This window comes from Antechinus flavipes, chromosome 2 (genome assembly GCF_016432865.1).
Source record: "Antechinus flavipes isolate AdamAnt ecotype Samford, QLD, Australia chromosome 2, AdamAnt_v2, whole genome shotgun sequence".
In the NCBI taxonomy this organism is placed as follows: Eukaryota; Metazoa; Chordata; class Mammalia; order Dasyuromorphia; family Dasyuridae; genus Antechinus; species Antechinus flavipes.
Genome location: NC_067399.1, coordinates 229,987,418 through 230,015,288, shown reverse-complemented (window position 1 = coordinate 230,015,288; position 27,871 = coordinate 229,987,418). Strand labels below are relative to the sequence as shown.

At 45.6% G+C, this 27,871-nt stretch overlaps 1 protein-coding gene across 6 annotated transcripts; it reads left to right on the top strand.

The window, feature by feature from the left end:
- The first annotated feature begins 964 nt into the window (after window positions 1-964).
- ZMIZ2 (zinc finger MIZ-type containing 2) lies at window positions 965-22,137 on the top strand. 6 transcript variants are annotated; one of them, XM_051976428.1, is made up of 20 exons: window positions 1,019-1,082; window positions 2,381-2,519; window positions 8,977-9,113; window positions 9,377-9,491; window positions 9,943-10,145; window positions 10,483-10,675; window positions 11,325-11,588; window positions 11,979-12,158; window positions 12,858-12,941; window positions 13,126-13,297; window positions 15,048-15,189; window positions 15,304-15,514; window positions 16,687-16,792; window positions 16,980-17,137; window positions 17,864-17,931; window positions 18,222-18,290; window positions 18,815-19,059; window positions 19,404-19,576; window positions 19,726-19,971; window positions 20,698-22,137. In XM_051976428.1, the coding sequence occupies exons 3-20, from the start codon at window positions 9,064-9,066 to the stop codon at window positions 20,803-20,805; spliced, it is 2,787 nt and encodes a 928-aa protein (XP_051832388.1). In that variant the 5' UTR covers window positions 1,019-1,082; window positions 2,381-2,519; window positions 8,977-9,063; the 3' UTR covers window positions 20,806-22,137. The 6 variants fall into 6 exon arrangements, with proteins under 6 accessions (XP_051832393.1, XP_051832392.1, XP_051832391.1 ...); XM_051976433.1 differs by lacking the exon at window positions 2,381-2,519 and having other exon boundaries at window positions 965-1,082; XM_051976432.1 differs by lacking the exon at window positions 2,381-2,519 and having other exon boundaries at window positions 966-1,082; window positions 10,039-10,145; window positions 12,861-12,941.
- Window positions 22,138-27,871: the final 5,734 nt, after the last annotated feature.

Sequence of the window (27,871 nt, the reverse complement as noted above, 5' to 3'; positions counted from 1 at the left end):
AGTCGTTTTCTAGAAAGCAAGACCCAAAAGGCCATGGACTTCCACCTATCCCCCTCCCCAAATCTCTTCCCCAACCCCTTCCCAAAGACCTTGGCTCTGCATGCTGTAGGCTGCTTGAAGAGCTGAGGTGAATGGTCAGAGCTGATAAGTCTGGCACGTAACTGTTGCTTTCTGTGTAGTTTTCTCGGACTATTGTGGGCTGACACACTTTTTCCTGTCCCCCACAGCACCTAGTCTGCCCAGTAAATACTTTCTGGCTGACCGGTGGTTGCCCTCCATCCCAGTCAGAGCTAAGTTTCAGGAATTCAGCGTTCCCCTCTGACCTGCTCCCGAATCCCCCCCACTCCCCGAGGTTTCCTGCCGGGGTTCTGCGGGGAGAGCTGTGGAATGCACAACACAATTGGAGGGCGCGCCTGGCTCTCCCATGTGTCGTTCCCAGTCTGGCTGCCACGGGAGCGTGGGCTCAGTTATCCAGAACCATCTCGCTTCCATGCTCCTAGTCCAGGGTGAGGGACAGTTCGTCACTACCCATCTCAAATGCAGAAACAACAGCCTGGAGTAGCTGGGGAGTGTGTGTGTGTGTGTGTGCAGGGGGTGGTGAGTGGAATGGGAATCCAGAAGGATAAGGAAGGGGGCGGCTTCGGAGGATGAGCACCTCTCCCCAGCTCCCTCCCTGCCCCTCTCCTTGCTTCAGACAGCAGAGCAAGTGCCCCCGTACTGACAACTCCTGCTCTCTCATCCCCGACCAATCGATCATTCGGGGATGTGTTGCTCTCGCCTGAGGTGGGGCTGGGGGCGGAGCCAGTCTCCCGAGCTCATGCATATGGATGATGCGGCGGCAGCGGCCGCTCCATTGTGCAATCGGAGCCGGGAGGTGGCGGTGGTGGCGGCAGCAGCGGCGGCCCCTGAAGCAGGGTGCCTGAGCTGAGCCCCCCGGCCGGCGCGGCGGCCGCGAGGCGGCATGGAGCAGGCGGGCCGCGGCGGCGGCGGCAGCGGCAGGCAGCTGGCGAGGCGCTGAATTGGGCCCGGAGCCGCCGCTGGACTCGGGGGCCCCTCGGCCATTCTGGGCGGCCGGCTGGGAGGTGAGCGGGCCAGTCTGGGGCTGCATGGAGGGTGGGCGAGATGGCCGCGCCGGAGAGCCAGGCAAGGGGCCCGATGTCGGGGTCGTCCTGGGAACCGCAAGCCCCACTCCCTCACGCCCCCGCCCGGGGCCGGGTCCCCCAGATCCCCTCCCGCCACAGAGCGGAGCTGCCACCCTCACTGGGGAGGCCAGGGTCACCATGGCAACGAGGCCGCCGCGGGGGCACCGGGGGCGCGGGGCTGGCCGAACCGAGGTGCCCGTGCCCTGGGCGCGCGGCCGGGCCAGGATGAGGGGCCCCCGCGGGTATCCGCGGCCGCGCGCCCGGCGGGCCCCCTTCCCACGCCGGCGGCTGCACCGTGTGGGTGTCCGGAGCCAGCCAGCCCCCCAATCCCGGGCTTCCTCGCAGCGCCTCCTTTTCTCCCGGGCCCAAGCTGTCCTTCCGAATGAGCTAGCCAGGTCCGAGGAGGCTGTGACTGTTTGCCCGGCGGAACCCAGGCGGGTGTTGGGGCGCTCCCGAGCCCCCCTCCCAACACACCAGGCGGCTGATGCTTCCTCTGCATGAGAGAAGGGGGGGTTGGCATGGATGATGAGCAAGACCACCCCATCCCCCTTCTGTTCCCTTCCAGCCTTGCTGGCAGTGTCTCTGTTGGGGCATACCTTGACTGAATTCCTTTTCTTGGGGTGGTCCTATGAAGAAATGACCCTATTGTTAGGCAGAAATGACCCTTTTGTCTCCTGAGGTTTTCTTTTTCACCCAACTTGAGCCATTGTTTGGGGTTTGATTGGGGGAAAACCCAGCTGTTCCTAGAAACGAATAGGTGTAGGGGGGTGCCTCTTGGCAACAGAGATTTACTCATCATTCTGTACCTTCCTTGCCTGTGCTTGATGAGAGGAGTGGGCCTTTCTGGATATCTTTTCCCTTTACAGATTAGGCATTGCCAGGCCTACTTTGGTTTGTCTTGCCAGGCCCACTTTGTTTTTTCTATCCCATCATCTTCTTAGAGGCTTCCCCATTCCAAATCCCAACATGTGTCCACCAGTGTAGTCTGTGACCTTTTCTAGGCCATCCCAAAGGGTACCATACATTTCTCTTGGGTCCAAGGTAAACTGTTTACCTTTTCCAGTTCCCTGCCATGGCCTCCTAGAGAGCACACCCCATTCCAGAATGGGGAAACTGAAGCCTGGAGAGGCTAGAATTAGGACACTCAGGGGTGGAGCATAAAATAGCACTACTAATAATAATGTCAGTAACAATGTCTTTGACTCAAAGTACTTTATTTGTATTATTTATTCTCACAGATTTTTACTTAGAGAAGATTTCACAGGGATATCTACAGAATGTCATAAATCATGAAGGGTACAGATAGGGTGAACCTGGACTTAATCACCAAATCCTGGAATACTAGAACTAGGGGGCACTCCATGAAGCTTGAAAAAGGTAAATTTAGGATAAATAAAAGGAATTCTTATTTTTCATAGTAAACTTAAAGAATTAATTATTCCAGGAGATAAACTAAAAATATTGAAAAATTAGCTAAATTCATAAGTGATAGATCCATAATGAGTTCCTAAGGGAAATTTGGAATGTGGGTTTTTTTTTTTTGGGGGGGGGTTACTTCTGATATTTTATGATTGCTATCTAAAAGAACAGTTATGCTATTGCATAAAAGATCCCTTGGGATCAATATTATACCTACATTCATGGTCTGAATAGGACATGTTTCTGACCCAGGGTAGCAATTCTTTTGTTCTTATTCACATGACAGTCCTATGAAATAGATAAGAGCTGGAATTGTTTTCCCCCCTCCCCCATTTTGCTTATTGGAGAGTTGAGGTTTAAAGTGATTAAGTAATCTGGCCAAAGTCACTGTGACTGAACCAACATCAGAACCCAAGTATCCAGGCTCCTGCTTGATGCTTATTCTAGTAGCTTATGCTGCCTCCCAGAAATAGAACACAGCCAGTCCAGTCACACAAGGCTGTGGCCCTTTCTAGTAGTACAAATTAATCTTCCTTCTCCCTATTTTACTTGGGACTGAATCAAGGGAATGTTTCATTTTCTTTTCCCTGCCTGTGCCTGGAATTCTTCTGCCCCATCATCACCATCCTATCTGCAAGTCTTTTTAAAATTCATTTGGTCTCCTTTGTCCCTTCCACATTTAGTTGCCTTTGCCTTTTAGGATCCGAAAGGTAAAAATCTGTAGCTGAAAAAGACCTATTAGCAGTTTTTTGCATCCTCTGGAGAATGAGTTACCACAGGGCCAGCCTCTTGGGAGTCTGGTTGATTAGTTGGGAAAGCAGAGGGAAATTGGTCCTGTTGCTCAGCTTCGAAATGAAGTATTACTCCTCTTCCCAGTTGAAAGCTTGGGCTAGAGTAGAGCTTGAAGAATGTCTACAGTATATGGAGGTAGACTTAAAGACACACTCAGTTTGGCATGCCTTTGCTCTTTAGTAGGCTAATGTTGTCTTGTCTCTTTCAGTCACTTAGGAGATTCAGGGGGATCCCTTCATCAGTTGGCTGGGTGCTTTTTGAGCTCAGATTGTCAATAGTGAGAAAGAAGACTAGAAACGTGGTTTCCATGTTTTCCCATTTTCTCGTGCTATTTGACTATACAGATTGCCCTCGTACCTTAAGGTAATAGTATTGGGGGTATCAGTCTGTCCCTGCTATCAGTGAAAGTAGATTGAAATGAAGCCTATTACAGAGAAGGGAGTTGTAGATGGTGCCAATAGAGCAAAGGGAAAGAAAGCCAAGAGAGATTTTGCTTCTGTGTTTTTAGGGGGTATAAAACTGAGACTCCTCCTGGGTTCTGTTGTTTCTAGCTCTGTTCCTGTGCTCAGAAAAATAGAGAATGAAATCTATCTCCATCTCAAAAGGATTAGGATGATGATCCCCCAAGTCTTTACCTTTTGTGAATAAGAGACTACCTGGTATAGTAAAAAGACAACTAGATTAAGACTCAGGAGACCTGAGTTTTATCCCTAGCTATATCACCAACTTCTGTGACATGAGACAAATCACTTAACCTCTCCAGGTCTCAGTTCCTCATCTGTAAAATGAGGGGTTTGGATTGGATGTTTTCCACAATCCCTTCCAGCCGTAACATTCTGAATTTTCTTGCCAGGATTCTGGTCAGCCTGCTGAGGTTCTGCCGAGTGTAATAGTATTAGAGAATGGTAGTTTGTTTTTTTTTTTTTTTCACCCTAAAAAACTAAACCCATGGAAATCTGGAGGGAGCTGTCCACTAAAATCGAAGGGACCACAGAAATTCACAGTAATGAATACAGTAGAAAATCACCTTATCCTTTATAGGTCTTTGGTTGAAGGAACTGAAAATACCTGTGGTCTTCTGTCCATGGCAGGAACTTAGTTGATTTGGAATTCCCCAAACCCATGTGATAGCAGGCCCCTCTTTTCTCTTCAGCTTCAGCCTGACAGTTTCAACTAAGGACCCAATCCTAACACTAACCTGACCAGAGTCTTGTACAATTGCCTAGGTAAACTGAAATGCTCAGATATGCTACAGATCAAATCTTGACTCCAAGAAGATTTCTTTACCAGTCTTTCAAGTTTCCTTCCTATATCTTTTGCATTCTGGGACAGCAGAGTGGGAGCAGCAGAGTTTATAAGGACCCCTATGGAGAAAGAGGGATTGTAATATTTCTATTCATTCCTGATAGATAAGACTGGGTTTGGGATTAGATTTAGCAAACTGATGTCCCATGTAGCTACTTTCAAAGAAGGAAGCTTGTGGGTTAAGCCCTGACTCTAGCTGTTTGAGAATCCCCCCACCCCCTTTCCTGTGTGTCATCCCTGCCTCAGGGATTCGGGGAAGCCTCAGTTTTGTCTGGCCCTTGCTGGGACATTCCAGTAACTGAACCAGCTGATTCTGTTTTTCTTCATCCTAGGGGGTGGGGGGTGGGGGGTGTGAGTCCTAAGTTTGGGGCCCCAGAAGAATCCTAGTGTATCTCATCACTTTAGCACAGCATATGCCCATGGTAGCTCAATAAATCCTTGTTGAATTGAATTTAGGCCCTAGGGATAGAAAGTTATTGGGCCCCTGTTTTTCCAACTAAAGCTTGTAGAGTACAGTACTATGGGGTCAAGCCTTCACTACCACTGAAGTATATAGTCCTGACCCCTCAGATCTTGCAACACTTCCTGGCTCAGAGATACCTGTGCTTGTAAGGAACAGGAAGGGGTGGGAGGTAGGTGGGCTTGGCTTTCTGCTGCCTAGAATTTCCTAAACCTAACTGGCAAGCTCTGGAGCTCAGTCTTCCCCTCCCCCTACTGCTCTTTCAATTAAACTGCATGCACTTAACTTCCCTCTGGGCCCCTCCCTGTGAGTGCCTTGCAGCTGTCCCTGGCTAGAAACATGCTTCTGAAAGACCCTTGTGAGCTGGGTTACTCTTAAGAGGCCTTATTTGCCCAAGGGTTAAGACTGGGAAACCTCACGTTGTATGAGGAGAGAATAGTTGGATCTTTTAAAGAATGTCTGAACTTCTGGCTTCTCAAAGTTTGAGTTGGGATAATTTTGGCCTTTTGACAAAAGAACCCCCATTTCCGGGTACTATGTAAGAGACAGACTTTCTTCTCCTTTCTATACCTTCTCTTACCAAGTAACTCCATAGTTCTCTAGGAAATTGACTTGAATTCTGAGTTAGAAATGAAACTTCCCCTTTTCCCCATTACTTAATTTAATTCTGGTCCTGTCTCCCTACTACATCAGCTCACTAATCAGACCACTAAAATCATCTAGAGCTTAGTTCTGAACCTTGGCTCTCACCTTCCCTTCTTTGTACCTTAGTTCTTCATTCCTACAATTAAAAGTTGTAAAATGGTTAGAAGAGTAAGATTCAATTTTCCCATCTCCCAAGCTATAAATTATGCATAAACTACTTTGAAATGCTGGGGGAGGGAGGGTGTCAGTGATTTGGCTTTAGTTATGACTTTCTTATTCAACTACTGTGTTCTTGTTCTTTGGTTGTGATGACTTGTGCAGGTAGCCATTCCTCTACTCCTCCCAAAAGGGCAACTACGTTTTGGCATGTCACATCATTGCGGAGAACACTGAGACTGTCTTTAGGTCAGAGTTTCCTACTGTGGGACACAAAGGGCTAATCCTCCAGGTGGGCTCCTTTAACACTGAAGGGCATTGATCTACATCCACTACCTTTCATGGGACTGCTAATGGACCAGTTGAAATAACCCAATTGTAGGAAGGGATTGTTTCACTGGTGAAATTAATCTTTTGGTCCAAAGAACTAAAATAATCAGAGTTCAGGAAAGAGGCATTTTGATTCTTTCCCATCCTCTCAGCCTCCTAAGAAAGAATAATCTGGACTAGAAAGGATTGAAGTTTTACTGTCTCAAATTAGAAAACATCCAGATTTTGAGTCAGAAGAGCTGGATTTTTAATGACCTTAGACTTGTCACATTTCCTCTTCTGTAAAAGGAAATGAGATAACATAATTTCTAAAATTCCTTTCAGCATTTGAAGGATTCTTTAATTCTTCACCTCCTATAATATGTACTTGTGTGTTGATGTACAGCTAGATACACATATATTTATTCCAGTTGTCCTTAAGAGACTTGTCTTTACTATTCTGCTCTTGCCTGTGTTACGCCCATCTCACCATTTCTGGCTCTTTCTATGTGTCTTGCCATAGCCTATGCCTCTTCTATTTTGGTTCTACTACGCTCCCTCTTTCACAGTGTATCTCCTAGACACATGCTCTTTCTCAAGAATTCAAAATTTTTTCCACGATTGGCATTTTCTATTTGTCCCTTTGGTTAATTCCTTGGCTCATAAATGTCCCTGCATGTCTAGGGCAGGCTCGCCTGCTCTTTGGAACACTGTCATTCTTTTATGTACTTTGTGTCTTAAGTGTATCATGCCTCTCGTTTGCAACATCTCTTGTGCAAGTCTTATCCTCTGTGTGCTTATGCCATGTGTGTGGTTACTGACAATTACTCATGCTGTATGTGTGTGACAGATGGGCGCAAACACATACCCTCTGACAGATGGATGTATACAATTCCTCAGACGGACACACATGTTCCAAGTGTGTCTGTGCATGTCGGGTGTGCGTCTATGATTTTCATGGCTGTCTCTGTAAAGGCCTATCTCAGTAGTCGCTGCCCTATCCCCTATCCCACCTCTGGCTGTGTACTTCCATCTTAAGTGGCCAATATCAACCTCTCCCTCTCGGAAACGACTTAAGTCTTACATGCAGTGATGTTCCCACTCTGCCTAGGAGGCTGGCAGACTGCACAGAAGCCCTAAGTGGAATGGCTGCTGCCTGTCTAACACAGAGCACAGCTGGCCCAGGAATGGGAACAGGACTAAGGCCCCCCTCCCCTATTCTGGGAGGGGGACAGACTGTGTTAAAGGACTCACACTGGATTCCCAGTCCAATGCTCCCGGTGCTAGAGAGCAGCTTCTGTTGCCTCCTGAGGTGACGGCTGCTTGGCCCGAGGAGGAGGAGAAGGAGGACAGGCAGCTGGCTTATGTGCTCCTTCAAACACGGAGAAGGAATGCTATTAGGTAAAATGTCCCTCCTTTCTAAGGGATCGGGGAAGACACTATAGGGGATCCTGGCAGAGCAGCCTCAGGTCTCTCTGCTCTCGAGTCAGGATTTTGTGCTTCATTTAAATAAAGGTTCTATTTTGGCTTTTTTCCCTCTTGCCCTTTTTCTGACTTCCTTTGCTTTGTCCCCTTTCCTCCATAGCGTCAACTCCTGATAAAGAGGGATATAGTATCTGGTGGTTGTGGTTGTTAAACCACATTGTAATTCCTCGCACTCTGCCCTTCCCTACTAATCCTCTCTGACCTTCTTGACCTTGGGTAGGATTCTATTCAGCACCTTTCCAAGAAAATAATTCTCAAGCTTCTTTGGCCTTGTTTTCCAAGCCCCCATCTGAATTTTCTGGGAGCTGAGCTATTGCCCTTTTTCGACCCTCAGGAAGCTGAACCCTGAGGACTCTTATTCATATAGGGCTTCTGGTTCTCAAATGCCCGAGGCTCTAACTTTTGACTTCTTCCATGCTTTGCTCCTCTAGGGAAATTTTCATTTGTCAACTCCGAAAATCCCTTTGAGCAGGAAAACACTAGTATCAGCCTTTCACTTCAGTACTCCTTGCAAGTGATGGTAAACAAGAGGCAGCAGCTCTCCATAGGCAAGACACCTTCTCCTTCTCTCCTTGCTCTCTCTACCTACTTCTTTTAAGTGGTGTGTAATGGGAGTCTTTCTTCTACAAGCAGTTCTTACATTGTCACCCCCTCCCTTTGTCACCCCTACTCACCCTTACCATCCTCCCCCCCTTTGAGTTTCTTCTGAGAGAAGCTGAGATCTCCCTTTTTTTATATGGATACTGAAAAACAGAGGGAAAACCTTGTATAGAGGAGGAAGGTGAAAATATTTGGGCCCAGAAATATAGCTTCATGGGTCATTCATACTGGGGTTCTGGGTGCCTGTGTGGTAGTAGCTGGACCGCATGGGGTTAATGTACTCTTCTTAGCTGAGCTTGCCAGGAGCAGAGGTTTGCCAGACATGGGCAGGACGCCAAGTTCCTCTAGCTGGCCGAGACACCCTGAGTATGGCCCCCTGGGTCCCTAAGCTTAACCCTGCCCTGCCTGGGGTGCCCTCCATGTGCCTCATACCTAGCTAGAATACACATGCTGCTCATGAAAAAAGAGCCCCAGGGACTACACTAACTATCTCTTGAACCCCCAAAAGAGCACACCTGGGAACTTTTCCATTCATCTTTTCTCTGTTCATTATTTGTCATGAACAGGGAATGATTCAATTGCTGTAGTTTCCTATAAGTCCCTCTAGCATCTTCTGTTGAATTTTCCTCAGAGATAACAGTTTTTCTCTTTCTATCACGGCAGCTTGGAGCTGAGTCCCAGATTAACCCCATTGAGGTCAACTATAGACAAGTCCCAGACCCCCCTGTCCCTCACGATACTTCACAGCCAATGAACTCCATGAACCCAATGAAACCTGCCCTCCCCCCCACGCCACACGGGTGAGTACAAGACACTCCCATTCCTGTGTTGGGTCTTTCTTAAGGCCAGGACCTATGCAGTTGGTCTGCCTGAGTCATGATTATGTTCTCTACTCCCTATTTCCCCTGGGATGACCTGTCTCTGTACCCAGTCTTCAGTTCCTCTTAGAACAGTGAATCCTTGTTGTACTATCAGGCACCCCTATTCCACCTAACCTCAAGATTGTGCCAGTTCACTGTCTGGAACTTGAAATATGTTCTTTACAAGCCTCTTTCCCCCACAGTGATGGTTCATTTGCGTATGAGTCTGTTCCTTGGCAACAGAGCACCAATCAGCCAACAGGATCACTCTCCGTGGTAACCACCGTGTGGGGAGTCAGCAATACATCCCAGAGTCAGGTAAAAGCTTCCCACCCTAATATCCAGGATTTAATCTGAACCCCTCTACCTCTCCCCAAGACAAATCATAGACATATTAGTCCCTCTCAGTCTCCCTCAGTGCATTGTATTGTGGTGTTTTTCTTGTAATCTTTCAACTCTCCTCAGTAAATCCCCACCCCATCCATTACATTCCTTTCTTTCCTTTAATATGACATCCAGGCCCCATTGTTTTGAAGTAGTAAAAAGCTGCTGTATTGGAACTGAAACTGTTACTTCCCTTTAAAGAGTGGAAGGCTTTCTTAGCCTAGAATCTAGGCTAAGAGGTTCCATAAACTGGGATTGGGAGAAAACATCATTATCTTAACATTTATTTATGTGTCTAAAAACATTCTGAGAAAAGGAGTCCATGGCACAGAAAACCCCTGCTTTAGAGGTTCTTGGCAATGTTGAGTATTGTTGCTTTTTGTAGGTTTTGGGAAGCCCCATGGGCCCTGGGGGGAACCCCTCTGGTAGTCCCATGATGCCTGGCATGGCAGGTGGCAGCCCTGCTATGAACTCTCCTCAGTTCTTGGGGCAGCAGGCTTTTCCAGAAGGTGGTGCAAACAAGAGTTATATGCAGCAAGGAATGTATGGCCGTGGCAGCTACCCTGGAGGGCCTGGTTTCCCTACCAGGTAAGGATCATTTTGTAGAAGGGGTTGCTGTCCAACTCTTTTGAATTCTCCCCATTTAGAATTTGGGTCTCTAGTTCACAACACTGAGCACAATACCCCGTATCTACTAGGAAGTCAATATTTTTGGTTAATTGTTTATGTACAGATTTAACTCTGCTGCTCTAACTTCAGAAATGACCTAAAATATTTGAAAAAGAATGAATGAAATTCCATTCTGCCTGAGAAGTTAGATAGCCAAGTCCCTTCTGAAAGAACACAGATCTTAGCCTTGTGTGGTTAATAGGAGGCTGCTTCTGAGCCAGGGCAGAATGGAGGTGTAATCTTGTGTCTCCTGCAGCTACACAGGCAGCCCAAGTGGCCCTGGGGGCCTAGGTCTCCCCTCACATGCCACCCGACCCTCCACTGACTTCACTCAGGCAGCTGCTGCTGCTGCTGTGGCTGCTGCTGCAGCTACTGCCACTGCTACTGCTACTGCCACTGTGGCCGCTCTCCAGGAGAAGCAGAGTCAGGAGCTGAGCCAGTATGGAGCGGTAAGGTGCCTTCCCTGACTACTCGCCTTGACCCTGTGTGCCCAGTTTGAGGCAGCATGGTGTAGGGAACGAGTACTGGACTGAGAGTCCAGGTTCTAGCCCTAGCTCTGTCAGTAACCAGCTGTGTGATTTTGGCCAAGTCACTGAATTTTCGAGTCTAGTTTTCTCATCTGTTTAAAATAATCAGATAGGTTTCTAGGGGCCCTTCTAGCTCTACAAATGGACAGTTCTGTGAATTCACCAATAAAACACTGACTTAATCTAGGTCCTCAGCACAGCACAAGGAGAGAGCTTTTTGTTCTAAGAGGACATGCATGGATAAATTGGGGGGCAAGGGGAGGGAACTGGGAGGGAAAGGCCGAGGACTATATGGTTTCCCCTGCACTCTCCTCTTCACACTTCTAGGAACCTTGGGGAGTCTACTTGAGGAAAGGTGGGAGGGGCACTAGATGAAGGCTCATGCAGTGGGAAAGATAGGAAAGAAGTAGAGCATTACTGTAATATGATAGAGGTCAGAGGGGATGGTAAAAGTGTTGTGCTGAGCTGAGGGACAAGCAAGGATGATGTGGAGTTGTTATTCTCTCTATCTCTCTCTGGGTTATTTTTCATGGGTGTGGCCTTGGATAATTCTTTTTCTCTCTCTCCCCAGATGGGGGCAGGACAACCCTTTAACAGCCAGTTTCTGCAGCATGGGGGTCCAAGGGGGCCCAGTGTCCCAACTGGCATGAACCCTGCCAGTATAGGAGGGGTGGTGGGCCCCTCTGGTATCTCCCCTATGGGCATGAACCCAACCCGGGCACCTGGAATGACTCCCTTGTATGGAGGGCAGAGACTGCCCCAGCATGGGTACCCAGGGGCCCCCCAGACACAGCAGATGCCCCGACAAGGAGTCAAGAGAGCCTACTCCAATGAGGTGAGTACAGGAAGAAGGGAATTAAAAGGTCTGAGAACTGTTTCCCCCAGGAATTGATTACAGACATCTCACTTATGATTATGACATTTATATTCTCAGCTGGTTTAGGTTAGTGACAAGCCTAAAAGGAGGGAGAATGAGCTGATATTAGGTTGGAGTGCCCAGTGGGCAGCTGTAGCAGAATCCCAAACCAACCCATTCAACCCCCTCCCCACCTGATCTGCCCTTGTATTCTTTCAAGGGTTAGAGTTAAAGTTCTATATTCCATGACCCTTAGGCAAGAGAATGGTACTTTTCAGGCAGTTTTTTTTTTTCTTCTAGATGCCTTTTCTCTGATTTTTCTTATGCCTTCTTGACTACCTTTGAGTATATGTCTTATCTCTTTTACAGGGTTATCCTGCACAGCAGTATATGCAAGGTGGCCAGTATACTCCCAGTGCTGCCCAATATGCACCAAATACTGCACAGCCATCAACACCCTCCCCCTCATATCCTGGCCAGAGGATGCCTATCCAGCAAGCAATGGGCCAATACCTGTCCACCTCCAGCTCAGCAGGACCCTATTTTAAGGTATGAAGCAGCAGCCAGTTTAACTCTTAAGAATTATAGTTTGGAAATTCAATCTAAAGAATAATTGATTGAAGAGAAGTGTATAGGTGTCTAAGCTATTCAAATACTCCTTTGTTGTTTCTGTCAAGTCAAAAGCACTAAGCTTTCTTCATTTTGCTATAGAAAAACTAAAGCATTGTAATTGTAACTTGATCAGCTAGTCTACAGAGTGGAGATTTTGAGGATCGTTTCTGCCATAGTTGAACGAGGCATCAAGATGAACCTTGTGCTGATACTTGAATTCTACAGCTGGGAGGACACTGCATAGTTTCTTACCATATACTGGCTGTTCTATAGCTTCTTTCTTTTTATTCCTTCAGTTCTAGAACTAACAAGAATTAGCAAAAAGGTTCACAAGTTTCTTACAAGCTTCTCCCTTGTTCTTTGTATGCTGAAATTTTTGTTGATTTATTCAAGGGTGATACATATAGATTAGGATAGATTCTTTAGTATCCTGTGGCCTCTTTTCCCTCCTTTTCTCATTCTTTTCTCACAAATATCTCTGATTCAGAGTTCTTCTATTACTTATCATTGTACTCCTGACCATCCTTTGACAGTCAAATGTTTGAGGGAATTATGAGCTAAAGGCTAAAACTATAGGCCTAGTTCCATTTGCAGGTCACTGACAAGTTGTTGGTTTTTTTTTTTAAATGTCCCCAGCAGTCCACAGAGCAGTTCAATGGACAGAACACCAACTTCAATGGAGGGAACTTCAACAGCTACAGCCAGTCCAACATAAACGGGGTATGATGGAAATGGGAATTTGGGCCCCCTTATAAAGCTTGCTTGATACTGGTGCCAGCCACCTCTCACTTGTCCACAGCTCTTCTTGCCACTGCCCTCTTACCTCCAATATGATTATGCACTCATTTTGGCTCAGCTATCTAGCCCTTACTTGCTCTCATAGATTTTGTCTGTTTTCCTGTAGCCCACCCGATCAATGCCTGGCTATCCCAGCTCACCACTGCCTGGGAATCCTACCCCGCCAATGACTCCTGGTAGCAGCATACCACCCTATATGTCTCCTAGTCAAGAAGTCAAATCTCCATTCCTGCCTGACATTAAGCCCAACATGAGCTCTCTGCACCCTTCTCCCTCTGGTAAGTCTCATTTGCAGGGTTTCTAAGAATCTGAACTCCCAGAAGAAAGATTATTGAAAGCTAGTTTGGGAATGAAGACAGTCTTCATCTTCTACATGAGAAGCTCCCAAAAATCATTCAGTGAGTGTAGAAGACTCTTTATGTGTCACCTTAGAAAAGTATTCTTCCCCTCCGCCCCCCTTTTTATTTTCCCATTGTGAAAATCTTTTTTTTTTTTAATTGATATATTTTGTTTTTCACCTGTGCTTCTCATTGTATTTATTCCTCCTCTTTCTTGAGCTATCTCTTGCAAATGCATTTAAAAAAATGGAAAAAATGTTCAACAAAACTAAGACAAGAAAATCTAACAATGTTTCATACCATAACCCTTCCCCCCTCCCACTACTGTAAAGAGAAGCTTGGATTTGTCATTTTCTATGTCTCTTTTGAGGCAAAGCTTGGTTATCATAATTTCCAAGATTCAGTTACTGTTTTGTTTTCCATTTATATTGTCTTAGTCACTCATGTATTGTTTTCCTGGTTCTGCTTATTTCACTTCTCATTAGTTTCTCTATATTCATTATATTCACCATTTCTTACAACACAGATAATATTCTATTATGTTCATGTACCACAACTTGTCCAACCATTCTCTAGTTGATGGGCACCTACTTTGTTTCCATTTCTTTTGTTAATACAGCAGCAGAGTGTTGCTATAAATATTTTGCTGTATTTGGGGGCCTTTCTTTTTGTCTCCTGATCTCCTTGGGGTTCATACATAGTAGTGGAGTCTCTAGATTGCTGAGACAGTCTAATGAAGAGTTCAGAAAAATACAGAAAGACTTGTGTGAACTGTTTCAGAGTGAAGTAAGCAGAACCAAAAGAACAAAATACACAATGATTACATTAATGTAAATGAAGATAGCAGAATTCAGGTTGTATAGTGGTCAATACTGATTCCCATTGACTTAAGAGTGAATGTTAGGAAGTGATAAAACTCAGAAGGGCAGATAGGTATGTGTGCCATTAGTCACAATCACTGTATTAGATGGTTTTGTTTTAACTTTTTTTATGTCAAAGGAATATAAGGTAGTGGATTTTTTTGGGGGGGAAGTGACTGATTGTCAACACATCAATTTTTTTAAATTAACTCTTAAGTGGATGGAATTTTAAAAAAATCTTCACCACCAAACACAATTCCCTTTGCTTATCCATGGCAGATAAGAGTTAGGTGTCTGAAACCCTCGTCAAGCTACAAAGTAAGGGAGAAACCCTTCAAACTTGAGGGTCCTTAGGAGAACCTGAATAGAGCTCTGCCCTTCATCTAGCTTCCCATCCTCCATAGTATCTGGGTGTGGGCTCCTCCTACCCCCAAAGGTTGGTAGGAGTAACAAAGCTCTGATGGGGGCCCCCTTTAAGGGGTAATGGAACCTTCAGTTCCTGACATTCCGTGACCGTTGAAAGTGACAGTTGAGAACAGGGGGATGCCCAAACGCAGCCCCTAGCATGGCTCATCACGGCAGCATAGTGCAAGAGAGAAGGGGGGTGTGTGCCCTGGGCCACCCTAAGCAACAGGAAGAAGCTGGGCCACGTGGTTGGCTCGGCAGGAGAGAGGGTAGCATCCACCCCAAATCCACGCTGCTGGTCGGCTGCCAGCGGGGCTCCCCCACCGTCCCAAACTCTGCCCAGCACCGGCTCAAGCTGCATGTTCGCTGGCGCTGGGTGTCACTGGCCCCTCTACCCGCCACCAGCCCCTGTCCTCCCCTCATAGGAAACCCATGCGACGAGCTGCGGCTGACATTCCCGGTCCGAGATGGAGTGGTCCTGGAGCCCTTCCGCCTGCAACACAACCTGGCCGTCAGCAACCACGTCTTCCAGCTCCGAGACTCGGTCTACAAAACGCTGATGCTGAGGTGAGCCGCCCTCAGGACCTCCGCCTTGTCACGGCCAGTTCTTATTCCTATTCCCTATATTTTGTGGTAGATTTTCTGGGTTATGGGCTCTTTGTTTCCTCTTCCCTGGTTCAGACCTGACCTAGAGCTACAGTTTAAATGCTATCATCATGAGGACCGGCAGATGAATACCAACTGGCCAGCGTCGGTGCAGGTGAGCGTCAACGCCACGCCCCTGACCATCGAGCGTGGAGACAACAAGACGTCCCACAAGCCCCTCTACCTGAAGCACGTGTGCCAGCCTGGCAGAAACACCATCCAGATCACCGTCACTGCCTGCTGCTGTGTAAGTGACTTGGGCCACACGGTAAATGGGAGCTGGGAGCCAGGGGGGAAGGAGCGGGGTGACATAGCCAGAGCTCGGCAAACAGGAAACACAGATGAGCATTAATATGATTGCACACACATATGTAGACTTGTACAAGGCATATTAAGCACGAATATCTGTATACAAACATCCCTATCTGATAAAAGGGTAAGACTTCTAGTCCGATTGCAGATGTCTGAATTGTAGGCTTTATCACTAAAGGAAAAGGTACTGGATTCCCTTCCTTGCAAGCCAAATGTTCACCTTCCAAGTCCCTTCTCTATGCCCACCAAAAGAGGGAAACAGTTACAAAATGTGCTTCTGCCAGTGATGTACTCATTAGATTTGAAGTTGACATTAATTTGTGTAAATGGTTAAGAAGGGCCCCTGGGTATAGGACCGTACTTCTGGAGTCCTGGCTCCTCGTTGCAGAGAAGCCTGGCCATGTGCCAAGACGGAATCACTGCTCTCCCCCAGGTTTCTTGGTCAGTGGTGGAGAAGGGGGGAGACAATCTTCCCAAAGGGAGATTACAACACCTCAATCAGTATTCACCATAAAGAGATATAAGGAAGAGCCTCCCCATGCCCAGGTGTATATCTGCTGCTGTAAGGAAGCCTAGAAAATAGGCTCTTAAAAGCCAGTCTGTACAAGGCTCTGGAAATTGACTCCAGACCCAAAATGGACAAGAGTAATCCACATTGTGAAGAAGGAAGGCTAACCTTCAGCAGACTTCTCAGGCCCAGTTTTTCCTGTCTTTGATGGAGAGATGGGGACTAGGAAATAATCATTTTGATTAATTCAGGAGGAAGGGGGATCAGTATCTCTTTTTTTTCTTTACAAGTAAACCCTGGGTAACAGCAGCTGTGATTGAGGCTTCTAAATGAAGGCCAATGTGAGGAGATCTGTGTCAAATAGAGGCAGCCACCTGTGTTCCAAATGGGGCCAAAGGAACTTTTATCCCACACCTAAAGACTCACAGGGGAGGGGGACGCTACAGGTACCTAGCTTCTTCCCTCTACTTCCTTCTCCTTTACCCAACAACAGCCCTGATATTATAGGAGCTAGACCCGGGGGCTGGGACCCAGCAAGCGGGGGACCCTCGAACCGCTGCTCTCGCTGCCCCTTTGACCTGAGCCTCTTTTCTGTGCAGTCGCACCTCTTTGTGCTGCAGTTGGTGCATCGGCCTTCGGTTCGATCGGTCCTGCAGGGCCTCATCAAGAAGCGCCTGCTCCCCGCGGAGCACTGCATCACCAAGAGTGAGTAGCCCCTGGGGGCCACTAAGCCCACCCTTGTGAAGTGGGGGTGGGGCTCGGAGATTTGTTGTCCAGAGATTTGACTCGGTTGCCTAATTAGCAAGAGCCTTTCTCCATTTACCTCCTTGAAGTATCCCCAGCTTCTCTAAGCTCAGGAAGATCTCATCTGTGTTTTCCTCCCAATGATCAGTAAAGCGGAATTTTAGCAGTGGCACCATCCCTGGCACCCCTGGGCCCAATGGAGAGGATGGCGTGGAGCAGACCGCTATCAAAGTGTCCTTGAAGTGTCCCATCACCTTCCGAAGGATCCAGCTCCCTGCCCGAGGACACGATTGCCGCCACATACAAGTAAGTCGGGAGAGATGGCACTGCCGTGACTGTTTCACATTCTCTGGCCTTCTGGATCTTTGTAGACCATTGCTCCTCCTCCTGTCTCTTGGAGGGGGGACTGAGATCATTTGTTTATCTGTCAGGGCAGTTTGAAGATCTAGAAATTGGGAGCAGGGGCAGAAAGGTGAAGATAATAGGCATTTGCACATATAACTGAGGCAATGTACAAACCCAGCTCATTTAACTTGGGTACTTTTTTTTTTAATTTAATAACTTTATATTGACAGAACGCATGCCAGGGTAATTTTTTACAGCATTATCCCTTGCATTCACTTCTGTTCCGACTTTTCCCCTCCCTCCCTCCACCCCCTCCCCCAGATGGCAAGCAGTCCTTTACATGTTGAATAGGTTACAGAATATCCTGGATACAATATATGTGTGCAGAACTGAATAGTTTTCTTGTTGCACAGGGAGAATTGGATTCAGAAGGTATAAATAACCTGGGAAGAAAAACAAAAATGCAAACAGTTTATATTCATTTCAACTTGGGTACTTCTTAATAGCCTTATGCTCTACTACATTTCAGTGTCTGCCTCCTCTCCCCCTTTCCCTACCATTAGAATGTAGGCTTTTTGTTAGCAGGGATTACTTCATTTTTTTGTAGACTTATCTCCAGCACCCTTTGGCACATAGTAGGTGTTTGATAAATATTTGTTCTTCCATTGTATCTGATCATCTTTTTAGTGCTTTGACCTTGAGTCCTACCTGCAGCTGAATTGTGAGAGGGGAACTTGGAGATGTCCTGTCTGCAAGTGAGTATAAGGATTATATCTTTTGAAATCACCAAAGGGGGTTGGGCATAATAGTGGTGGAAATAATGATTTCCCTTTTATATGATGTTTTATGCTTGTGAAAGCTCTTTAACATGAAACCTCACAACCTCGTGAAGATGGGAAAAAACTTGCATTTCATAGAGATGAAGTGACTCCTCACAGTTTGCCATACATATTGGGTGCTCAGGGGATCAGCTTGTGGTGGAGACAGGAGGGTGTCTCTGAGGTTACTTGTTATTTTACTGACAATATGTCCTCTTTCTTTGCAGTAAGACTGCGTTGCTGGAAGGCCTGGAGGTGGATCAGTATATGTTGGGGATCCTTATTTACATCCAAAAGTAATTCTGATTATGAACTTATCCAGATTTTGAACTGATTTTTTTTTTCTTGGGCCACCAGAGGGCAGTCATGGTCATGCAAGTCGTAATGCTGAGATCTACTGAAATCTTTTTATCCAAATCAGGGTTGGATCATGGAGTCTTCTCAGAAATTGGGCCTAGTGCCAAGCTAGGGATCATATGTCCTGCTAACTTAATGATGCTGGGTACACATGGTAGATAATCAACAATTCATTTCAAATCAATAAGGATTTGAGTTGGAAGATCTCACTTGAAACTCAAGGGACGATAGCAATGCCTTATCCACATTGGGTATCCAGTAATTGTTAAATCGATTTGGGCAGAGAGATATTCGGAACTGAGGTTTAGTGAATGAGAAAAATGATATAAAGAGATGAGGGACAGACAGAAGGGTCAGGTGACAAATGGGACATAAAACATTATTGATGAAGATAGAACATGTAATCAGAAGGTGATTATATGCAGATGATAACCTGTTCTGGTGTGTCCTCTCCCTTCCACAGTTCAGATTATGAAGAAATCACCATTGACCCCACCTGTAGCTGGAAACCAGTGCCCATCAAGCCTGACCTCCACATTAAAGAAGAATCAGATGGGCCTGTTCTGAAGCGCTGTCGCACCATGAGTCCTACCCACATGGTGATGCCCAATGTCATGGAGATGATTGCTGCTTTGGGCCCTGGACCTTCTCCCTTTGCCCCATTGCAACCTCCCTCAGCCCCTGCCACCAGCGATTATCCCTCTCAGAGTGAGTATTAGCCATTAGGCTTTCTTCTGTAGTTGGAGTATAAGCTGTTAGGCTTTCTTTTATAGTTTGGAATAAGAATCCTAAGCCAGGAATGAAAGAGGGACCATTGATGAGGAGCTCATCTCTAATTTCTCTACTCCTGTTAACCTTAAGTCAATATAAAGGGAATATTTCAGTAACCTGGCCTTATTCAGAGTAGAATGTGCATAAATCTTTTGCCAGCCTTCTTCCAGGCATTTTAAAATTTAATTTGCCTTAAGTCATTGATTTCACAATATAGGTAAGCCATCGTAAGGCAATGTTACTTGGAAGAATTGATCTCACAGAACAACTTTGTTTTGCAGGTTCTAACTTTTCAGGCCCTGGAAACTTCCCTGATTCTTTTCCCCCCACCACTCCCAGCACCCCAACTCTTACTGAATTCACCCCAGGGCCACCACCAATCTCCTACCAAGCAGACATTCCTAGCAGCCTCTTGACTCCAGAAAAGCCTCCGGCTCCTTCCCTTCCTGGACAGGTCAGCACAATTTCGGGGTTGGGGAGGAGCAGGTAGCTTAAAGCATAATTCTGGTCTCTGTACTTACAAAGGGAGGAACATTAGGGGGAACAAATGAATATGCATCCTCCTGTGCCTCTTCACTGTGTGGCTTCCTTCTTCCTCTTCAGATGGCACCATCAGGTCACATGGACCCATCTCACAATCCTGGCCAGCAGGGGCTGCACAATCCCAATCTCAGTGCCCCACCAGGGTCACAGCTCCATCATCGGAACCCTCCCCCCCAGGCCAGGCAGTCCTTGGGGCCATCGGGTGGGGCAGGTCCTAGTGGCGAGCTGGCCTTTAATTCTGCTACGGGCATGATGGGGCAGCCAGGGATGCCCGGAACTGGAGAAGGGCCAGAGCCAGCTCTCGATGTGAGTGTAGTTTACCTCTTGCTAACCATACCCATGAAACTCCAGGTTATTGAGAAAAGAGTTGTAGATAGGAGAAGAAAGGTCAGTTGTATTTTTTGATAATAGGGATTGTTGATTGAGGGCTGGAAGAAACCTCAGCTCATTCAGTTCTCATATTTTACAGATGAGGAAAAGGAAATCCCAACAGGTGAGATTTAAGGAAATGCAGTTTTCTTTTATTCGGTAAAAGCAAGTTAGCCATAGTGAATCAGGAGCTAGTCTTAAAGTCCCAAAGTCCTGGGTTCAAGTTCTACAAACCATTACAATATAATTCTCTTAAGACAATAAATTGTGGAACAGGTGCCATTTCTGAATTGGCAGGGCTCTCACTGAGAGGCCCGATAGGTGCAAACATACCCTACCTTTCAAGCTATAGCCGGGGCAACGGAATAGTCAATGGAAAGGCTAGCTTTGGCCATTTGAAATCAAATCCCACCTTGGCTGGCAGTGGGAGCTCCCACGGTTAGTCATAGATCTTTGTCTATACAGTAGCTGGATGAAGGTGGTTTTTTTCCAAGTTACTTTAACAGATATTTTATAATGAACATGTTAAAGTAGCAGCATTTGGAGGGTTGGCCTGTAATTATAATTAGAGGGCTTGTCGAAGGAAGGTGACAGTAGTATCTAGTTCAGCTGTGAGTAAAAGACTAGAACTCTGGCTCCTGACATTGTTTGCTTTGTCTTCAGCTCCTCCCAGAACTGACCAATCCCGATGAGCTGCTGTCATACCTGGGCCCACCTGACCTCCCCACCAACAGTAACGATGACCTGCTGTCCCTCTTCGAGAACAACTGACCCCTGCTTTTCATTTGGATCCCCCGGCTCAGGCTGGGATCTACTCGTTGGTCTCAGAACTGCCATGCCCACTTCTACCACCCACTTGTCATTGCCCCTCGGTCCTTACATACTCACCACTGTTCTCCCTCATCCAGAAGCAGGGAAGCTAAGGAGTTTCAGCTGCCTGTACGTCACCTTCATCCAACCAAAGTCACTTCTGTTGTTGGTCAGACCTAGTAGCCACACAGCGTGGCTGACCACTTCAGTCCGTCCTTCTTCCTAACTGTTCTGGCGGTTATTTCTGTTGAGGCCCCCTTCTCTCAGCTCTCTGCCAGCACCAGGACTGAGGCTTCCTTTTCTTGGGCCTGATGTGTTCTTTACATCTTCCTACTGCACAGGCCATCTACAGTGTTCTAGCAGGAGCCTTCCCCAACCCTCCCCTGACTGGTACCAGCCCTCCATCTGACTCTGGCTTTGAGCCTTCTGTTTTATCTTCCTCGTGAATGTGGCAGAGTTGGGGGAGAAGCCGAGCATGATCTGTGGTATTCTGGGCCTGTGAACTCTGGGAGGGCCCTGGGTTTTTCTTCTTCCTGGCTCGATGATGAAGTCCTACTAATTCATCTTTAGTAGTCATTATGTATGTGGACCTAAAGGCTATAGCAAGCCCATGCTACTGCCCTTAATTGGGTACTGAGGAGCTGTCTCGTAGACTGGATCTCTCCCCACCAGCCTTGTTCTATCTATGGCACCCATGTTCCTTCTTCCCCACCCCAAGCCCAAGTGCAAGAGGCTGTATAGGGTGGGGTTGGGGGGGAGGGAGGTGATTAATTACAAAGCACAAAATGTACATAGTGTAGAAACACTAAAAGCAGGGAAAAAGAAAAAAAAGCTATTTAAAGGAAAGCGATTCCCTCTGTTGTACAGCCCCCCCCCCCCATTCCCCTATTCTTTCCCCTGTTCCCATAAATGTGCATATTCCCTGACTTTGTATGAGTGACCATTCCATTGGGGAGTAGGGGTCCCAAGCTTCAGCCCTGGCAGGGAATATATTTAGGGGGAGGGGGGGGTTGTTATTCACCAGGATGTAGAAATTCTTTGGCTGTGCCCCTCATCCCCCAGATCCCCTTTTCTGCAAAGTAAACAAGTAACAGCCATGTTTTTAAAAAAACACCTTCCCTTTACCTATACCGCTGGGGAAAGAATCCAAGTGGTAAACTGTCCCTTTTTGGAAAACCATTGCATCCATCTGGCTTATGGGGCCAGAGCCATGTGTGTGAGCAGTACTGCCCAGGGGGCCGTTTTGTGTATCCTGTTTCAGTATCTATATTAAAGGATTCCCTTTTGGTGGGCCTTGCTGACTCACCTCCTTTGTGCTCTGAGGTGGGGAGAGGGGGCCATGGAAGTCTGCACTTAGACAATTCTCCCAGGAGCTAGTGAGATGTGGATTGCTATAAACCAACAAGGGCAGATCTTTGCTCTGGGTTTATAACACCACAGCCTTAGATTCTCTAGCAGGTAAACTTAAAATAGCCTAGAAGCATTTCTGGTGTTCTGCGGCATAAGTATTAAGCTCTAGCTGTATACCAGGCACTTAGTCACCTGGGATTCAAATAGCATGCCCAAGAATGTGGATTTTAACAACTTTGAGACTAGCTCACCATCATACATAACCCTACTAGGGCTTCATGGAGGCCAAAGCTTTTCTCACTAATGTTAGTACCATACTTTTCTGTCTGCTCCTCCATTGGCAAGAGAAAACGTTCCAGCCTCCTCCCTGGCCAAGATTCAGTTACTCCAACCCCCATGGAAAATTCCCTTTTCCCCTGGAATTTTCCAAGTTTGCCTTCAACCAGAGGGTGATTCTGTGAACCATAGCCAGGGCAGAAAGGAAATCTGGACTCTGCCTGGATGGAGATTTGCCATCTTTAATCCTTCCCTGAGATAAGGCTCAGACAACTGGTACCTTGCACTAAGGGAAGAAAAGGCAGACACAAAAGGCAGAGAACCTCATCTTCCTCTACAGTAGCCTGGAAACCGACAGGCATCTTTGATGGAGCTGTCGCCCCATTAAATGTGTTGCTCCCTTGATGTGGATTATGCTGGAACAATCAGGCTGCAGAGTATGGGTGTGCTAGGAAGCTATGTCATGGAGCAATGGGGGGAGAAAAAGGCACCACCACGGGATGGGAAGAGGTGTGACAGGGTGTGTTATGCATACTGGGGCATGGTTATGGCAAATGTTTTTTCAAAGAACTTGTGATGACTTGAAGGGACCAAGTGATTTGCACGTTTTTCCTACTGGAAAACTCTGATTTCTCTGAACCAGGCTCTTGGTATCGATGGTTAAAATCTATTGGCCAAACTTGGGTACCTTTGTTAGGAGAGGACTTTATGAAATCAACGGTTCAGATTATTCAAGCAGGCAAATCCAAATATGTTTTTCTCCATTTAAAAATTCTGAACTTGATCAAGAGCATTTCCATATAGGTAGTAAAACAAAATTGAATCCACAGATCTTAATTGTTAATAGCTTTTCTAGATCTCAAATTTCAGCTTCTGATAATCAGCACGTAGGGCCTTAGCTCAGTATCTTTGAGTTTGTGTGGCAGATATGTGCCAAGCACATAGAAATACCAAGATAAAAGCATTCTGTTTCTGATCAAAGCTCAGAATCTTAATAGTCTCGGTGGTCAGGGGTGTGGGTTTATTTCTGATCTATAATGTCTACATTATAAACTTGTCACTGGGCTTCTGAAATATCTACTGGCTACATAAATGTCTAAAGCAGGCCACAAGCATACACACCTACTTGGACAGTTTTAGTCCAGAATTCCCAGTACCAGCGGATTTTCTTCCCACCCTTTCTGAATCATTCTAGTCTTGTCTTATTACCCTTCCTACCTATGTGGGTGGGTAGATCCTAAGGGAATGTAATGACAAGGAAAATGTCGGGAAAACAATATCTTGCTGAGACTTACCTGCTATTCCCTCATTTTCATCTTCATGAATACAGTAATATTTATTCCTCACCCCCACATAAGTCATGAGTCACTTCTATTGTAGCTGCATGGCATCTGAAAATAGCTATTTCCTTCCCACCATTCTCACCTCTCAGGTCAGGATCTTAGCTCTTATTTAAGAGAAATGAGAAGCAAAAACCTTGAAATTCATTGCATAAAATCAGAAGCCTTTTCTTGTCAGCTGATAAGTTTATAGGCCATTAACATTAAAAAAAAAAAATTGGTCTTAGGGGCAGCTAGGTGGTGCAGTGGATAGAGCACCAGCTCTGAAGTCAGGAAGAGCCAAGTTCAAAATTTGACCTCAATTAACAATTCCTGATTGTGTGACCCTGGGCAAGTCACTTAACCCCAATTGTCTCAGCAAAAAAGTCCTTGGGGGACAGGGATCCGGGAGATGGCATGCTTACAGAGTGTTGAATGACAGTTCATGTTAGATGCCAGGTGGACAGTCTAAGCATTATGGTGTCTGACCATTACTTGGCAAGGTTGGGGATGGGAAAACTAAGGGAGTATATAATTCCTATTCTGGGCCAGACTATGTGCTTTACAAATACTTAATCCTCACAACCCTTGGAGGCAGGTGCAGTTGAAGAAACAAGGCAGACAGGTTAAGTGACTTGGCACTGTTGACACAGCTAATAGACTTCCACTGGATTTGAATCCATATTGCCCCGACTTCAGCCCCTGCATTCTCTCTACTGGCAATATCTAAAGCATCTTGTGTAACACCTGGGAGTGACAGTGTGTTGTAGGCAGAGCAGTGAATCTCAAGTCTGAGGACCCTAGTGTGAATTCTGCCTCTGCTTAATGCCCAAGTGAGCTTTGGCAAGTCCTTTAATCTTGCTAGTTCATTTCCTCTATAAAATGAGAGGATTGAACAAGAAAGTCCCATTACTTCCAAGAATGATTTTCAATGTCCTTGGCTTTAATTGGAAGTTTTTAGAAATTAAATCGAATCTTTCTGTAACTGCCACCCATTTCTCCTTGTTGTGGAATGTAGCTGTAAAGATTACACCCCAACACCCCAAGTTTCCAAACCTTAACATTCCCTGTTCCTTCAACTAATTTTCCTCTGGCATGGCCTTCAGGGCTCAGAATTCCTTCAGTAGCTCTCCCTATGGCCAGATCAATTCACAGCTCCACTACTAGTATATTAATGTTTCCAGCAACCCTTCCAATATTGCTCGTTTTCCTTTTTGTCAACTTTGCCAATCTCAGATCAGATTTCAGAGTAGCTTGAATTTGCATTTCTCTACAATTCACCAATCACTATTTATTACTAGTAAGTGATTGGTATGTGCGGACACTGGCTCAATGTTGAGGATTCTAAAGAGCTAAAAGATAGTCCCTGCCTTCAAGGAATTTACCTTCTACTGGAGGAGAGGACATAGAAGCAAATATTTAGAAAACAAACTATAGATAGGATAAATAGGAAAAGTCATTTGGAGCCTCCTATCATAGAACTATTGATTACTTGGAGTTCTTCCCTTGAAAACTGTCTAACCATATCCTTTGACTATCAACTGGTAAAAGACTCATAGATTTGAATCATTTTATACTAGATAGAGCTCTAGGCCTAGAGTCAGAAAGATTCCAATTCAAATTTAGCCTGAAATGCTGACTAGCTATGTGACCTGGAAAAGTCATTTAACCTATTTCTTTCAGTTCCCTCACTGATGGAACTGATGGAGGTAATAATAGCCTCTCGTGGTGGTTGTGAGGATCAGCTGAGATAATATTTGTAAAGTGCCTGGCATAGGAGACACTAGATAAATAATGCTGCTATTATGATTATTCCTAACATCTCTCCTTCTTGTACCTTGCCTCTGACCTTGCTCAGAGCCTGGAATCCTAGTCTTAAACTTCATTCCAAAGATTGTAATTGTAATATTTCCCTGAGGCTTTGCTTACTACCGCAACTTCGGCCACATGCTCATTTCCAGGAGGTAAGCCTGAGCAGCTTTCTGACTAATGGACTTCCCTAACAACTTTCTGCCTTAACTTCTTTCCATTGCTGATCTCTAGTTCCCCCCTTATCACTGTGGATTCTCTTCACTGAATGCCAGGATGAGTAATTTACTTCATTAGGATTGAGGGAAGATAAACTGAATTTTGTTCAAATTGAGTTTGAGGCAGCAACAAGACACTCCCTCTTTCTACACACTTAAAACCCCATTGCAAAGCTCTGAGAATTTTCTCTGACCATTCTGGACCCAGTCACTTCTTCCTGCTTTGAGATTTCCATTCACTAAGCCTTTGTGGCACACTGCAATACATTCTATGAGCTCTTTTTGCTTTGGTGTTCTTTTTCCAAGAACCAGTGGTACCGAAAGGGTGTGCTGCAGCAAAGCACTCTGTTGGGAATTGCATGGAACTTACACTTAAAGTCTTCTTAACTGAACTTATATTTGCAATCACACACATGAAAATCTCCAGATTTTCCCTTGTTGTGCCATTTCTTCACAGTAAAAATTAATGTGATATGAACAAAAACAATTTGAAGACCCTCAAGTTTCCTCACTGGGGAAACTTATAAAGCTTGCAGCCGCAGCGAAGAGAGAAGATCCCATAGTCTGCGTCTCCTGTCTCTTCAGCTATTCTGATTCCATTTCTTACCTCCTTTATCTCTGACACTCATCAACAAGCATTTATTAAATCCTTACAGGATGCCAGGCACAATGCTAGAGTGTGGGTCCTCAAAATACACGATTCCTTGAAGAGGTACCATTGTGTATATTAAGGAATGACAACTCTGATGTGTGAATGGAATGGAATATTACTGCATTGTTAGAAATGACAAATACTAGCAATTTAGAAAAACATGGGAAGACTTGTAAGAATACACAGTGAAGTAAGCACAACTAGTAGAACTATATATGCAATGACAATAAGGAAAACAAAGAATAATTAAATGTAGCACTCCCTCTGGACTCTGTCATCCAACTTGCCCTGGCAAGTTAGGTTCCACCCCTTTGAGTGGTTGCTGCCTCAAGCTGCTTAGTGCTAACTTTGTGGGTGACTATTTTTCAAACACTGTAGTTTATAAGCTATCACTAGTGTTCTTCCTCTTAACAATCGTCCAATGGACTTCATTAGTTTTTTTAGAAAACACATTTACTGAAATGGCATGAAAAATAGAATTAAAAAGCATTTCCCCCACAAAACCAGGGCAGTATCTCACAAAATCATATAGAATCCAGGAACATGAGCATGAATTTAAAGTATAATGGTAGGGAGATATACGTGTGGGGACAAACATGACCAAGGCAAAACACAATTCTGAAACAATGTTCAAGGCCCTGTCTTCTGCTGAAGAATGCGGTGAAGCTCTACATGGGGAAAGGGTTTGGTGATGATACAGCAAAGTGGCACAGTGGACAGGGTACTGGTTATGAAATCAAGGAGACAGACCCTGGTTCAAATCTACCTTCAATACTTACTACCTTGAAAAAGTAATTTAATCTACTTCCCTCAGTTTCCTGAACTGTGAAATGAGGATAATAATAGCACCTCCCTTACAAAGTTATGAGGAGCAAATCAGATAATACTTGTAAAGAGCTTAGGATACTGCCTGGCACACAGTAGGCACTTAATAAACACTGATTTCCTTCTTTTAGTGATGGATGAGGCAATCTACTGTGGAGCCAGTTGTCTTTTTGTTTTTATTTCTCAGTCACATCTGACTATATCCCTTTCCCAACCACTTAACAGACTCAGTTATCTTTTCTTTCTCTAGGGAGTCCATAAGAAGTAAAATGTGGCACAAGGTATCAATGATGGGTGAGTCAATCTGGCTGCCGAGCTAGTTTGCACCAATGGGCTATTGCAGGAATAGATCAGGCTGAAGCCTGATATTAAGAGTAGACCTTTACACTAGGGAATTTAATCCCACATTCTCAAACCCATTCATACTAAAAGGAACTTTTAACATTTCCCAGGCTGTTGTGTCCTGGAACCATCAGTATGGTAGTTCCTTGACCCACACATAAGCCTCTGACTAAGAGAATCTACTTTGGTCTCTAGGAGTACTGTTCTCTCCCTAAGACTGATTTTATTTCTTATTT

Coding starts and splice junctions, on each gene's coding strand:
- ZMIZ2 (XM_051976433.1), top strand. CDS start 9,064: ATGAACTCCATGAACCCAATGAAACCTGCCCTCCCCCCCACGCCACAC. Junction 11,589..11,978: donor AGAGAGCCTACTCCAATGAG/GTGAGTACAGGA, acceptor TCTCTTTTACAG/GGTTATCCTGCACAGCAGTA. Junction 15,190..15,303: donor TACAAAACGCTGATGCTGAG/GTGAGCCGCCCT, acceptor TCCCTGGTTCAG/ACCTGACCTAGAGCTACAGT.